This window comes from Narcine bancroftii, chromosome 3 (genome assembly GCF_036971445.1).
Source record: "Narcine bancroftii isolate sNarBan1 chromosome 3, sNarBan1.hap1, whole genome shotgun sequence".
In the NCBI taxonomy this organism is placed as follows: Eukaryota; Metazoa; Chordata; class Chondrichthyes; order Torpediniformes; family Narcinidae; genus Narcine; species Narcine bancroftii.
This window is the reverse complement of record NC_091471.1, coordinates 353,791,542-353,805,828: the sequence shown is the minus strand read 5'-3', so window position 1 is coordinate 353,805,828 and position 14,287 is coordinate 353,791,542. Positions and strand designations below refer to the sequence as shown.

Here is a 14,287-nt window from a genome sequence, read left to right as displayed (position 1 = left end):
GTCAAACCCCAGTTGAATTTAACTCACCCTGCCAGGTTGGGATGTTTCACGCTGCGCGATTACTGGGTACGAACCCAGTAAATGACCCAGTTCAACCCACATGTAATCAACAGTTTAAAACTGCTCCCTGCACATTTTGAGGCTCTGTCATCAAATCCTAGTCTCACCTCACATTGGGAACAATTTTCCTGCTATCTTATCTATTCACTTCATAATTTTACGTCTCTAAGATAATTCTTTGAAACTCCAGTGAATACAGTCCCAGGCATCTCAATCTCATAGGCTAACCTCTGGAATCAACCTGGTGAACTCCTCTGCACCACTTCCAAAGCCAGTACAGCCTCCCTCTACTAAGGAGACCAGAACTGCACACAGTACTCCAGGTGTAGCATCACCAGAACAATGTACAGCTCTTAATTTCATATCCTGCAGCAAAGGCCAGCATCCCATTTATCTTTATTACCTGCTTCATCTGCAAGCTAACTGTTGGTGATTCATGTACAACCATTCCCAGTTCCCTCTGCACAATTTTTCACCATTTAAATACTGTAAAAACCCTCCTGAATTTTCCGGTTGCTTGAGATTGCATGTTGTGTAATTGCCAAACTAACTGGTAAGGTGTGCCTATTTTAAACTTGTATTTTTTTAACTTATGTGTTTTCTCTGAATTTTTCCGGTTGCTTAAAGCTGCCGTTTGCCTGAATTCCAGATAATAGGAATTTTACTATAATAGTTTAAAAAAAATTAAAATCCCCTATTAATACTGATGGGAAACATTACCTCCTCCTCACTGACAATCAACAATCCCAAGGCTGCATGCTTAGCCCTGTATACCCATGAATTCACAGCCTAGTTCAGTTCCAACTCAATCTACAAATAAGTGGAAATGCTGAGTCAGAATACAGGACGAAGATTGAGAATCTGGCTGGGAGGTGCCAGAAAAACAATCTTGCTCTCAACCTCACTGAGGTGCTTGTTGATTTTAGGAAGGAGAGGCCAAGGGGCCACACGCATGTCCGTGTTGATGGGACGGAGGTGGAGAGAGACAGAACCTTTGTTCCTTGGAGTCCATGTTACAGAAGACCTCTCTTGGAGCCAGCACATCAAAGCCACTGTGAAGGCCTTTTCTTTCTAGGACTCTGGAGATTTGGCATGTTGTCAGATACTTTATCAAACTTCCACAAGTACACTGTGGGAAGGATACTGACTGGCTGCATCACATCCTGGTTTGGGAATTTGACTGCCCAAGAACGCAAACACAGCCAGTCCCATCACCAGCACCAACCTCCCATCCATCCATTGCAAACATCTATGTGAGGTGCAGCCTCCAGAAGGTCCCAATCTCTTCTCACTGCCCCCTTTGGCCAGAAAGTACAGAAGCCTGAAAACCAGCACCTCGAGGTTCAAGAGCAGGGTTTTTTCCAGCAGGTATCCAGTTCTTGAATGTCCCATTGTTCCACTAATGAGGGACTGCTCCAACACCACAAAAGGGCAGTCTGCCCTATTGCTGGTTTTTTAAAAACATGAGGACCACTGTAAATATTTGTTATCTATTGTGAATTTATTGTCCTTTTTAATTCAATTAAATTACTTTTTTTTCAAGTATGTGTTCTGCAACAATTAAGAATTTTGGTGCATTTGTCTCTAGTTCAATGTGTACATCATTAATAGCCCAATTTACTATTTTTTTTCTTCCAAAGTGGATGACCTCACACTAAAGGACGACGTACTCCATCTGCAGATCCTTGCTCATTAACTAGGGTCAGGATTGAACCCAGATTTATGAGGCCGCTGTAATAAACAGTGGGAAAACTGCTGTCTCAACTTGGGCCAAAGCACCAACACCCAAGTGCTGGAGGCACTCAGCCGGTCTTTCAGCATCCATAGGAGACAAGTATATATTGCTGATGTTTCAGGCCTGAGTTCTTCTTCAAGGAATAAGCAAAAAATTAGCAAAAAAAAATCAAGAAATCTCAGAATATAGATAGTGCTGGCTGGGGGAGGAGTCCAGACCAACAAAAGGCGTTAATTGAATATGATAAGGGAAGAGGTGAGAATTGATTATAATCTGTGTGAAAGGAGACCAGGAAAAGGGAGAGACAGAGCTGAAGGAAGAAGTGAGGGGGTGGGGGAGTTAAATGAAAAACAGAAGTCAATGTTAAGCCATCTGTTTGGAGGGTGCCCGGTCAGAAGAGGAGATGGTGTTCATCCAATTTGTGGGTGGTCTCAGTCTGGCAGTGCATGAGACACGTCAGCAGGGGAATTGAAATGGGTGACCACTGGGAGTTCCACATTGTTGCTCAACTTGGGTCATAGGAAGTAGGAACAGGAGTAGGCCAAAAATGGCCCATCGAGCCTGCTCCGCCATTCAATACAATCATGGTTGATCTAATTTATGACCTAACTCCACCTACCTGCCTTCTCCCCATATCCCCTAATTCCTCTATCATGTAAACATTTATCCAACCGAATTTTAAATATGTTTAATGAGGCAGCCTCAACCACTTCCCTGGTTAGAGAATTCCAAACATTCACTACTCTCTGGGAAAAACTATTTTTCCTCATCTCTGTCCTAAATCTACTCCCCCGAATCTTGAGACTGTGTCCTCTCGTTTTAGTTTCCCCGGCCAGCTCAAAAAACTTTCCTACATCTATCCTATCCATACCCTTCATAATCCTATATGTTTCTATAAGATCTCCTCTCATTCTTCTGAACTCAAGCGAATACAATCCTAGACGATTTAATCTTTCATCATGTCAACCCCTTCATCCCAGGGATCAACCTAGTAAACCTCCTCTGGACCGTCTCCAAAGCCAGTATATCCTTCCTCAAATATGGAGACTAAAACTGGACACAGTACTCCAGGTGCGCTCTCACCAGTACCTTATACAGTTGCAACATTACCTCCCTACTCCTGAATTCAATTCCTCTAGCGATGAAGGCCAACATTCCATTTGCCTTCTTAATAACCTGCTGCACCTGCAACCTAACTTTTTGCGATTCATGCACAAGCACTCCCAAGTCCCTCTGCACAACAGCGTGCTGTAGTTTTTCACCCTTTAAATAATATTCAGCTCTTTTATTTTTCTTGCCAAAGTGGATAACCTCACACTTACTAACGTACTCCATCTGCCAGACCTTTGTCCACTCATCCATCTTAACTATATCCCTCTGCAGACTCTCCACATCCTCATTACAATTTGCTCTTCCACTCAATTTGGTGTCATCCGCAAACTTGGCAACACCACATTTTTTAGACATTTTGTCAACAATGATGTTGAGTGATTCCATTTTGGGATACTTACACTAAAGAGTGTTGTCCTAATCTCTACAATATTTTATGACCCTCATAGTATGGTGTGATGTTAAGGGACATTCAAAGTTCAGATTTATTGTTAGAGTACATCCATGATATCACATACAATCCTTTTCCTGCGGGCCAGCCAGAATTTCCATCTATTGGTAGAGGGAAAAAAAACTACTCAAGAAAAAATACGTTACCAAAAGAGAAATGTAAACCAGAAGTGCAAGCAAGCTGTGCAATACAGAAAATTAATATTTAATAATAAATATTTTACTTTTATTTTTTAATTTATTTTATTAATTTTCTTTTTATTCTCTATTGTAGTCAGTTTGTTTACATTCATTATCTGTTTACAGTTCTTTTATTTGTTTACATTGAGTACAGTTTTTGCAGGACCAATTAGTGATAATTCTGCCTGGCCCACAGGGAAAAAGAATCTCGGGGTTGTATGTGATGTCATGGATGTACTCTGACAATAAACAAAATAATGTGCAAAGCAAGAGTCCTTAAATGAGTCCCTGATTGAGTTTGTCGTTGAGGAATCTGATGGTGGAGGGGTAGCAGCTGTTCCTGAACCTGGTGGTGCGAGTCTAGTGGGCCTCGATCTCTTTTCTAATGGCGGCAGTGAGAACAGAACATGTGCTGTGGATCTTTGATGATTGCTGCTTCTCTCTGACGTCAGTGTTCCCTGTAGATATCTCGATGGTGGGGAGGGTTTTACCTGTGATATCCTGGGCTGTGTCCATAACCTTTTGCAGGGCTTTACCCTCAAAGATATTAGTGCCCCCTTATCAGGTCATGCTGAAGCTGGCCAGCACACTTTCCATCTCTCAAAGTTTGCTAAGGTTTTCTATGTCACGCTGAACCTCCGCAACACCGCCTTCACTGTCTGTTACTAGTTACTAGTTCTGAAAATGTTACAGGATAACCTTGTGTAGCACTGATATTAGACCCTCAGTTGGGCTGAATCTCGCCACCAGCTGTACCAAGCAGACCTCTCTGATTCCCTTGGCATCTCCTTGGATCCTGGGAACTGCCCAGTATCTCAAATCTGCATTCTTCTTGCACTTTGGACAGAGGAAAGTGATTATTGTACAAAATAAAACCAGCCCTTTCAGTTGTCTTTGTTATGGTGACCATCAAACCTATCTGTATTCCTCCCACTTGTCTGCATTAATGGTAGCAGACTCGCAAGGGAGAAAGGCCCACACTGACTGTAGGCTGCTGGAAACTTACGGCCGAAGGACTTGCGCAGGCTGAGGGCAGCTGGCAATTTGCGGTTGGTGGACTTGCACAGGCTGCTGGAGACTGGCTTATGGGAAACAGGTATTGGAAGCAGGATTCAACAGACTACTGAAGGGAAGAAGGGTCCTTGATTAGCCTCGGGAGCTGAAGACTTCCTGATTGTATCAGAGGTCTGGATCTAGAGCTCGGGTTGCCAATCTATTGAACAGGAGTCTGTACAGGAGCATGGGAGGCAAATCCTCGGACATGCTCAGTGTCTCTGAAGGGGCACTCTTGCTTCTCTTACTGTTCGGGGCATCAGGCAATGCTCAAGGTGACTCTGTCTTAAGGCAGACAAAATTTGAAGTATATTCCACTTCTAATGTATTATACGTGACAATAAGAAGAACCTCGAAACCTAATTTCCAATCCCTTTATGACTTACTCATTCAAGTCCCCGAAAGTTAAAGAATTATGTATTCTATCATGTTTGTTTCTAATTTACATATATTTATAGTGGATTTGAAATATTTCTGAGAGAAAATTGTTGGTGGCTTTGACTGAAGACAGCTCTCCATTTTAAAGGGAGTCTCAGGCTCTGGGGGTGGTGACTTGATGTGTCCAAGGTTTGGATCTGGCCCTCTGGCTGCTGATGGTTTGGACTGGACTCTGTGTGGCTGCAGGGGCTGCAGCAGCACTGGAGGTGAATCCACAGATACTTGTGGACTCTGAGGGGACTACCTTTTGCTTCTCTCTCTGACTGTAAGAGGCACTTCAGCCAATTTCTGCCAATGGCAAATGAAAGTGAATTTTGTGTAATGTTCCACTGCTTTTATTTCTCCAATAGCTCAGTGGTTAGAGCACTGGTCTTGTAAACCCGGGGTCGTGAGTTTGTTCTTCTCTGAGGCCTCATTTCTGTGAGGGGCGCTGGATAAAGTGGCGACTCCCTGTCTTCCTTTATGGTAGACAAAGTTAAAAAAAATTTCTAAATGTAGTGTTACGTTACAATAATGGAACATTGGAGAATGAATTGAATCTTATTGTTGTTTGACCTTGCTGTCGGACTGGAAGGCCATTGAGGATGGCGAGTGTAGCTGACCTAGTGCAAGGCTCGCGCTTAAAGACGGAGACCCTGTGGCCTTGAGTCTGCTGAGGACCCTCAGTGTTGCGGAATGCATCATCAGTTAGCTGCTGGGGTCTTGCGGGCAGATGGAGTGCTTCTGTTTTGTTGGGGGGTCGGTGTTTGTCCCTGAGAAATTGTTGTTTGGGTTGGGCCTGGTGGTGTTATTGCTTGATGCGCTGTGCCTAAGGTTGAGTATTCTGTCCCCTTGTAGGCTTCAACGAGGAGGAGAAGGAGAAGCAGTTGGAAGATGAGGCAGCGGGCAGCACAGTTACGCAGTCAGCCTTCCTGGGACCCACGCTCTGGGACAAGACTCTGCCGTATGATGGTGACACATTCCAGCTCGAGTATATGGATCTGGAAGAGTTCCTGTCGGAGAACGGAATCCCGCCCAGTCCATCGCACCAGCACAAGGCAGGTCACCCCTCCCCGCTGCAGCACCCTGGGGCTTCCCAGGGGCCCCCCATCGACCTCAGCAGGGCAGGCACCTCTGTGCACCTGGCACCCTGCCCACCGAACCTGCTGACAAGCCCAGCCAGAACAGGTAACTGTCCACCTATTTGTGCTAACCTCCAGATGGTGCGTGAGGGGCGGAGGCCCAATTCTATTTGTCACGAGAGTGAACAGCTCTCCAAGCACTGGGATAAATTCCAGGGAGTGGGAGGTGGTTGGGGAGTGAGAGGGACAATGTTGGATGATAGTGAAATTAACATGGTTATTAAGTCTGGGGAGGTGAGATCGTTGGCTACAGGGGAAGTTCCTGAAACCAATTTCCAGCGGCAGACGCTGTGGGGGACGTGTGTTTAAACCGAACCCTGCCTACGGTGCACAGAAACAGACCCTTCAGCCCAATTTGTCTGTACTGACCAAACTGGTTCCATTTGCCTGCATTTGGCCCAAATCCCTCTAAATCATCCATTCTCAATGCAGGCCCCAGAGGTCACAGCACATTCGAGTAAGTCTCATTTTACTTTCACCTCATAACATTTTTTTTATGTAGTCGATAGGAGAGAAATATGGAAGAAACCAAAACTTAACTGCTTCGCAGGGAAAGGTGTCTATAAACTTTGAGCAGAGACTTAGAGGGGGCCACTGCCAAAAGAACAGGGGTCTGGAGTGGCTGCTCTAAGTTATTTTTTAAAAAATCTAGAACCTTCACTGTCTACCCCACCTCTAGTTTTGGTGTCACACACAAAATTGTGCTATTTAGATTCTTATCCAGTCGACCTACTCTTGTTCTCCACACAAATAACTGGGTACAGGGACAAACAGAATGGGCCAGGCCACAGTTTGTCCTCATGCACACACACGTTGGACTCCTTCACAACTCCTGGGTTCATCCTGTGGCACCACAGGATAGATCCCCCACCCCGCCCCCCAAGGGAGAAGGTGGGTTCGTGAGCTGTCTCTTATTCCATCTAATGAGTCAGTCAAGGCCAGGGAAACTGTTTCCTTGACAACCATCTGGCAAGGAAGCAAACGGCGTGTTGGCCTGTACAGAAAATGATTTTAAATATAGAATCAGGGAGGTCTCTCTGCAATTGTATAGCGCCTTGGTGTGGCCACACATTAGCTTGGATAATGCACAGAAATGTTGAAGGAACCCGGCCGGTCTCACAGTGTCCATGAGATGTAAAGATATATAAGCAACGTTTCGGGCTTGAGCCCTTCTTCAAGGAATGAGTAAAAAGCAGGCAGGCATTTCAATAAAAAGGCAGGGGAGAAAAGAAGGGCAGGGGGAGGAGCACAGACTCACAGACAAAAGATGACAATTGGACCTGGATAGGAGGGCAGGTGGGAATTGATTGGAGGAGGGGGTGGCTCTGTGAATGCAGAGCTGGTGTAAAGGAGCGAAAGTGGGGAAAAGAGAGCGAGGTAGAGGAAAGGAGAAATAGGGATAGAAGGAAGGGGGGGCTCATGGAAACTGGAGGTTGATGTTAATGCCATCTTATTGGAGGTGCCCAGGTAGAAGATGAAGTGTTGTTCCTCCAATTTGTGGGTGGTCACAGACTGACAGAGCACAAGACCATGGACAGACATGTTAGCAAGGGAATGGGACAGAGAATTGAAATGGGTGGCCACTGAGAGATCTGGTGCTCAACGAAGTGATCTCCCAGTCTGTGCCCAGTCTCTCCGATGTAGAGACCACCAGACTGTATTGGGAACACCAGATGCAATAAATCACTCCCTCAGATTCACAAGTGAAATATTGTTTCACTTAGGACTGTTTGGGGCCCCGAATAGTGTTTCATGCCTTGCACATTGATCACAAGATATAAGAGCAGAAGTAGGCCAATCATCCTATCGAGTCAGGTCTGTCATTCTGATCTATCTTCCCACTCAGCCCCACTTCCTGCCTTTTTCCTCATAACTCTTGATTCCCTGACTAATCAAGTGCCTGCCTTAAATATACCCAATGATCTGCTTCCACAGCCACCCGTGGCAACAAGTTCCACAGACTTGCAACCCTCTAACTCAATAAATTCTTCCTCATCTTTGTTTTAAATTGGCGCCCTTTTATCCTGAAGTTGTGCCCTCTTGTCCTAGACTCCCCTACCATGGGAAATATCCTTGCCAGCCCATCCTTCTGTACTCCAAAGTGTACAGTCCAAGAGCCGACAATCGCTCCTCCTTTACTAATTCTTCCATTCCTGGTCTAATTCTAGTAAATCTTCTCTGAACCCTCTCCAATGTCAGTATGTCTTTTCTCAAATACGGTGCCCTAATCTCTGGAAGGCCATTGAGGAGGTGCAGTGAAGGTTCACCAGACTGATCCCTGGGATGTGACAGATGAAGAAAGACTGGATATTCCAGGGCGATGAGAAGAATGAGAGGGGATCTCACTGAGATGTATAAAATTCTGACAGGCCTGGACCAGTTAGGTGTAGCAAGACCGATGAAGGTCACACTCTAAGAAAAAGGGGGAAAACTATTTAGGACTGGGATGAGGAGAAAGTTCTTCATTCAGAGAGTTGTGAACATGAAACTCCTTACCACAAAGCTTTTGACGTAATTGATTAGATATACAAAAAAGGCAGTTGGTTGTGGCCCTATTGGCTATAGGGATTAAAGGATGTGGAGAGAAAACAGGAAGAGGGGATTGAAGTTGTATGGTCAGCCATGATCATATTGAATGATGGTGCAGGAAAAGGGAGGAAGGGCTGAAGGGTCTTCTGTTCCTACTTTCCATGAATCCATGTCCTATGTGGATGTAAGGAAAATGGGAGGTTATGAACTGTGATGGAGGGAACACAAGAACATTTTTTTAAAAAAGGAGCAGGAGGGGGTGTGGCCATGCAAAAGATCTAGTCAGACGTGAGTTAGAAGAGCTCTCCGTGAAGAGTGATTATAAAGACGATTACCAGACTAAGGATTTTAGTAGAAAATGATGGGTTAAAAAAAAGTCCCAACAAGCTAAGGCTGAAGAAGTTCAAAAGTCAACGAGATTGTCGACAAAGTCCACAAGGGAGTGGTGAAGAAATTGTAACCATGATGTCGGAGCAGATGGGGGTGGGGGGGGGGGGGGGGGGTCAACACCCGATCTGCCAAAGTTGCTGCAAACAATTGAGTGGACAATTTTCTAAGGTGGAAAATGTGCTGAGAGAGGTGGCAGACAAAATATCTGTGCTGGCAATGGTAGACCAGGTTGAAAATTACCTGTTAATAGTTCATGAAAAACTGAAGGCCCTGGAAGAAAATGCCACGGCATGGGGACAAATAGAATTGTTTTGTGAAAAGAATTTGTGCTCTACTAATACTTTTTTTAAAATATGGGACAGATAATTTCATATACTTAAAAAAAAAAGGAACACATGGGATAGGTTGATGGTCTGGAGAAATAACAGAGCCAGGAAAAGAATACCAGAGATTGGGTTCAAAAGATAAGTATTAGACCCTGGAAAATAAAATAAAAAAATTGTAATATAATATATTACAGACATATAAAATAGAAAAATATTTTTTAAAATCAAAACTGAAATATTATGAATTGGGAAATAGAACACAAAGTTCTGTCGTGGCACTAAAGTGCGGAAGAGACATCAAGGATGATTAATGCAATCCGAAGAGATCCTGGTAAATTAACATGTAATCCAAAAGAAATTAACAACACTTTTAAACAATATTATACAAAACTGTATAAATCAGATTTGCTAGGTTACTCTATTGAGATAGATGAATTTCTCTCAGCGATTTGAATTTAATACCCCCTTTACTAGAGAAAAGATTGAAAAAGCCTTGAATACATTACAGGCAAATAAATCACTGGGGTAGGATGGTTTACTGCCTGAGTTTTACAAACACTTTAAAAGATCTTTTGATGTCTCTTATCATGTACATGGTAGGCCAGGTGGCAGAGTTTCAGACTCTACCAGAATCCTTCTCAACAGCAATTATCGCGGTGCTACTAAAAAAACACAGATCCGCTAAAACTGTCCTCATATAGGCTTATTTTTTTATTAAATGTGGATTACAATATTCTGGCTAAAGAATAGACAAGGGGAATATTTACCTAAATTGATAAATTCGGATCTGATAGACCTCTGCGAATAATTTGGGCAGATTATTCAATATATAATTCGTCTGGTTAAATCTAAAGTGGAGCTGAGTATAACTGCATCTTTGGATGCAAAAAAAGCATTTGATCATTTAGAGTGGCCGTTTCTATTTAAAGTATTAGAAAAGTTTGGAATGAGCTGAGTATCTATTGATTGGATAAAAACACTTTATCATAAGCCATGGGCCAAAATTATAACTAATGGTCAGATGTTGTTGATGTTTCCTTTGAGTAAATCCAGCAGGCGCGGGTGCCCACTGTCTCCAGATCTCTTTGTTTTTGGCGATTGAGGCTATGAGGAGGGATCGCGACATAAAAGGTTTCAGAGTTGACCAGGAAGAGCATAAAATTAATCTGTTTCCAGATGATGTGTTGTTGCATTTATCAGACTCTTAATGAGTCTTTGGCCAATCTACAGACCACAGTGGAGAAATATGAAAGAGTTTCCGGTTACAAAATTAATTTGGAAGAAGGCTAAATTATGCCATTAACAAATTTTGGTTATAAAAGATACCAAAAAGGAAGTTGGTTTAAATGGAAATTGGAAGGAATTAAATATTTGGGAATAATGTTAGATAATAAAGTACAAAATTTGTACAGACTAAACTATTTCTCTCTGCTTAATAAGATTGGAGACAATCTACAAAGATGGAAGAATTTGCCTATTACTTTAGTTGGAAGGGTTAACTGTGTGAAAATGAAAGTGACTGTGTTCCCTCTTCAAGTCGTTCCCTATTCCTATGCCTTGGAATTTTTTTAAGACACAAGGCATTTTCTTTGGAATAATAAGTGCCTGGCATCTCCATGGAGAAACTGACGTGGGAATATATATTAGGGGGGGATTAAGACTGCTGTATTTTTAAAAAAATATTATCTAGCAGCCCAGGCAAGGTTCCTTTCATCCTTCCCCTCATGGACGCAAACAGGTCCACATATGGTAAGGGAGAGGCCAACGAAGGATTTTATTTATAAACAGAATGTCCAATCAATAACAAAAAGAGCCAGATGACCCCATTTTAAGATATATGATTAACATTTGGGGAAAAAAAGTGGGGATATTACCAAAAGCTAGAATTAATTACTGCCCATGAATTTGGGTAATAAAATTCTAAATATTTGGTATGAGAAAGGAATTGGGCATACTGAAGATTGTTTCGAGGAAAGACTACTTGTGTCCTTTGAGCAATTAAAGTAGTTGACGAATGGAACCTTCCACTGGTTTTTTTCAATTCAGGCTCTTCTTGCGAGAAAGATGGGGGTCCCACAATGGCCCCGCCCTCAAGTTATGAAATGGAAGGGATGCTTCGGCTGGGAAATTTATAACTAGGATATATGTTCTCCAAGGTGAAAGTGCTAAGCTGGGCTGACAAAGGTCGAGAGAGAGGTGGGAGTCAGGCCTGGGTGTTATAATAACAGAGATATCTGATTGGTGTTTGGATAGTGTAACACCAAGATATGGACTGGTTCAATACAAACTTTTATATCAATTAAATCTCAAGCCACAAAAAATACATCAATCAAAATCTGAAATGTGCTTCAGGTGTGGAACTGAAATTGGAACCGTTTTACATTCTACCTAGTCGTGTGCAAAGGCAAGGCCATTTTGGCATGATATCGCTAAAACACTAACAAGAGTAACTGGAGTGACCTTCCCACATGACCCAGAGCTGTACCTTCTGGGCAACCTTATGGACGTGATCCTCAAACTGACTAAATTTCAAATTTGCTTTGTTAAAGTAGCTCTGGCTGTGCCCAAGAAGTGTGTAGCATTCACTTGGAAATCCAACTCTCTCCTTATTGCTCAATGGGCTGCGTGTACCCATGGAGAAAATTTCTTATAACTAAAAGAATAAAAATAATACATTTATTAAGATATGGCAAGCGTAGGGGCCCAGTTATAAATTTGACCCTTCAATGTATGAAACAATGTGATATTCCTGAAAAAGAATTATGAAAAATGAGAGCTCTGGTGGTACGTTAAGTTATATTTTTGTATTTGTGGGAAGGGGGAAATTTTGTAAATATTTAATATACTTGATGTGTATAAAAATTTAAAGATTGTGTGAATATATAGAAAATGAAAAATAAAATATTTAAAAAAGAAATAGGAGCAGGAGTTGTCCGGAGCAGGAGTTGTCCATCTGGCCCGTCGGGCCTGTTCCGCCATTCAATGAGATCATGGCTGATCTGATGATAGGCTCATCTCCACCTACCTGCCTTTTCCCCATGTCCCTTAATTCCCTATGATGTAAAACTCTATCCAACCTCTTCTTACTGAGGTCGCCTCCACTGCTTCAAGGAGCAGCGATTTCCATAGATTCACCATCCTCTGGGAAAAGCAGTTTACCTCATCCCTGTCCTAAATCTACTTCCCTGGATCTTGTGTTCTGGTCTAGATCAATCGTGGAGGATGCTTGTGTAGGTCAGCACATTGCTGTGGGCCGAAGGGACTGTGCTGTGCAATCTACATTGCTCCCCCAGTTTGTGAATCGTGCTTGTTCAACAACAGTAGCAGTATTCAAGGGGGGGGGGGGAGGCAGTGCCCTCCCCCCCCACCCCCATCGCCTACTCTTCCACCCCTACCGGGGGCTGGTGACAATTCTGGGCTCCAAATCCTGCACGAGATTCCGTGTGAAGCACCCTTGTTCGTTCCCTTCCTCACTGGGTCCAGCTTTCCTTTCAGAAATGTGAGCATTGGGAAAAGAGCATTTGAAACCTTAAGCCCTTGTGTTGCGACTGCATGCTCTGTGGTGCTTTTGAGAGAGGCAGCAGGCAGAAAGAGGAGAAGTTGTTTGTGTTGGGAGAGTGGGTGAGAGCTGGTCACATGGTCTGACATGCGAAGTGTTCGAGTGTGGAAAATTACTAGAAACCCATGATCAGCACAGACATAAGATCTCAGTCCCTGACGGATTTTGTTTTGTTGAATGTGGCACTTTTTTCAATGCCAACTTACCTACCTTATCGTGGCTGCTAATTTCAGCGACTCTAATGCATCATTTCAGAGAGCTGTCAGTATCGTTCATGTTTATTACCATCTGACTGTACAAACACAACCCAACAAAACCACATTCTCCAGACCACAGTACATATACACACAGGAATAATAATCACAAGTACACCCTATATAGTCATGTCATAGTTGATCCAGGGTGAAAGTCTACCCCTATTTTTGGCCCCGACTGCTCATCCATTCAAGCTCCCAATGCCTTTCCCCGAACGCCTGGCCGCCCATCTGAGCTCCTGAAGCCCTGGCCACAGACCCTTTCCGCAGTCGGCCACCTATCCAGATCCTCGTCCCAAGCTCCTGACTGCGGGCCCTTGACCTGGCCGCACGCCCATCAGAGCTCCTGATGTCCCAGCCGCAGACTGTCTCCTAGGCCTCAGCTGCCTGCCCATCTAAGCTCCCGAAGCCCCAAATGCAGACTTAACACCCAGTCCCGGCCATCTGAATTTGTGACTCGTGCAGTGGTCGGCCCCACCCAAATTTGACCTGAAAAATTTGTTTCCACAATTCAACTAATACATGATTATATATAGTACATACAAATATAATTTGAAATAAATACAGTAAAACCTCTGGTATCCATCACTACGGAGATTGGTAGATGCCAGAGCAGTGTATTTTCCGGTTGCTTGAGACTTACTCTTACAATGCCTAACTAATGCATCTGTATTAAGAATAAATAGTTTAAAAGACAAAAATACTAGACTGTACTTACACTGAACAAACTTCACTTGAATGAATATAGAAATCTTAAAATATTTTATTTTATTTTCAGTCACATTCTTTGAAAACATTTAACTGTCACTGCATCTGCAGGTTTCTCCCCCTAATTAATCCCCCTCCCCCAAGTTTACAGATAAACCCTCTGACTGGGCGACTCTTACTAAGCAGGGATAAGGAGACACTTTAAGAGAGTCATCCCCGTCAACCAGCTCTTCACCCTGGGAGACATCATTGCTGTTTCACACAGCTTTATTCAAACAGCTGCCTATGAGCAGAGCACAACCAAGACACTCCGCTGGCTGAATATTCACTCCCATCTTCACTAAAGGTTTATGTGTTACTCCAGAGAACGTTTA

General features: G+C 43.3%; 1 protein-coding gene across 1 annotated transcript in view; it reads left to right on the top strand.

The window, feature by feature from the left end:
- Positions 1-14,287, top strand: part of LOC138759445 (hepatic leukemia factor-like) — a 47,280-nt gene that overhangs the window by 13,998 nt on the left and 18,995 nt on the right. Inside the window, exon 2 of the mRNA XM_069929882.1 lies at positions 5,864-6,193. Coding sequence (XP_069785983.1) covers positions 5,864-6,193 — 330 coding nt within the window. The remainder of the gene's footprint in view (positions 1-5,863; positions 6,194-14,287) is intronic.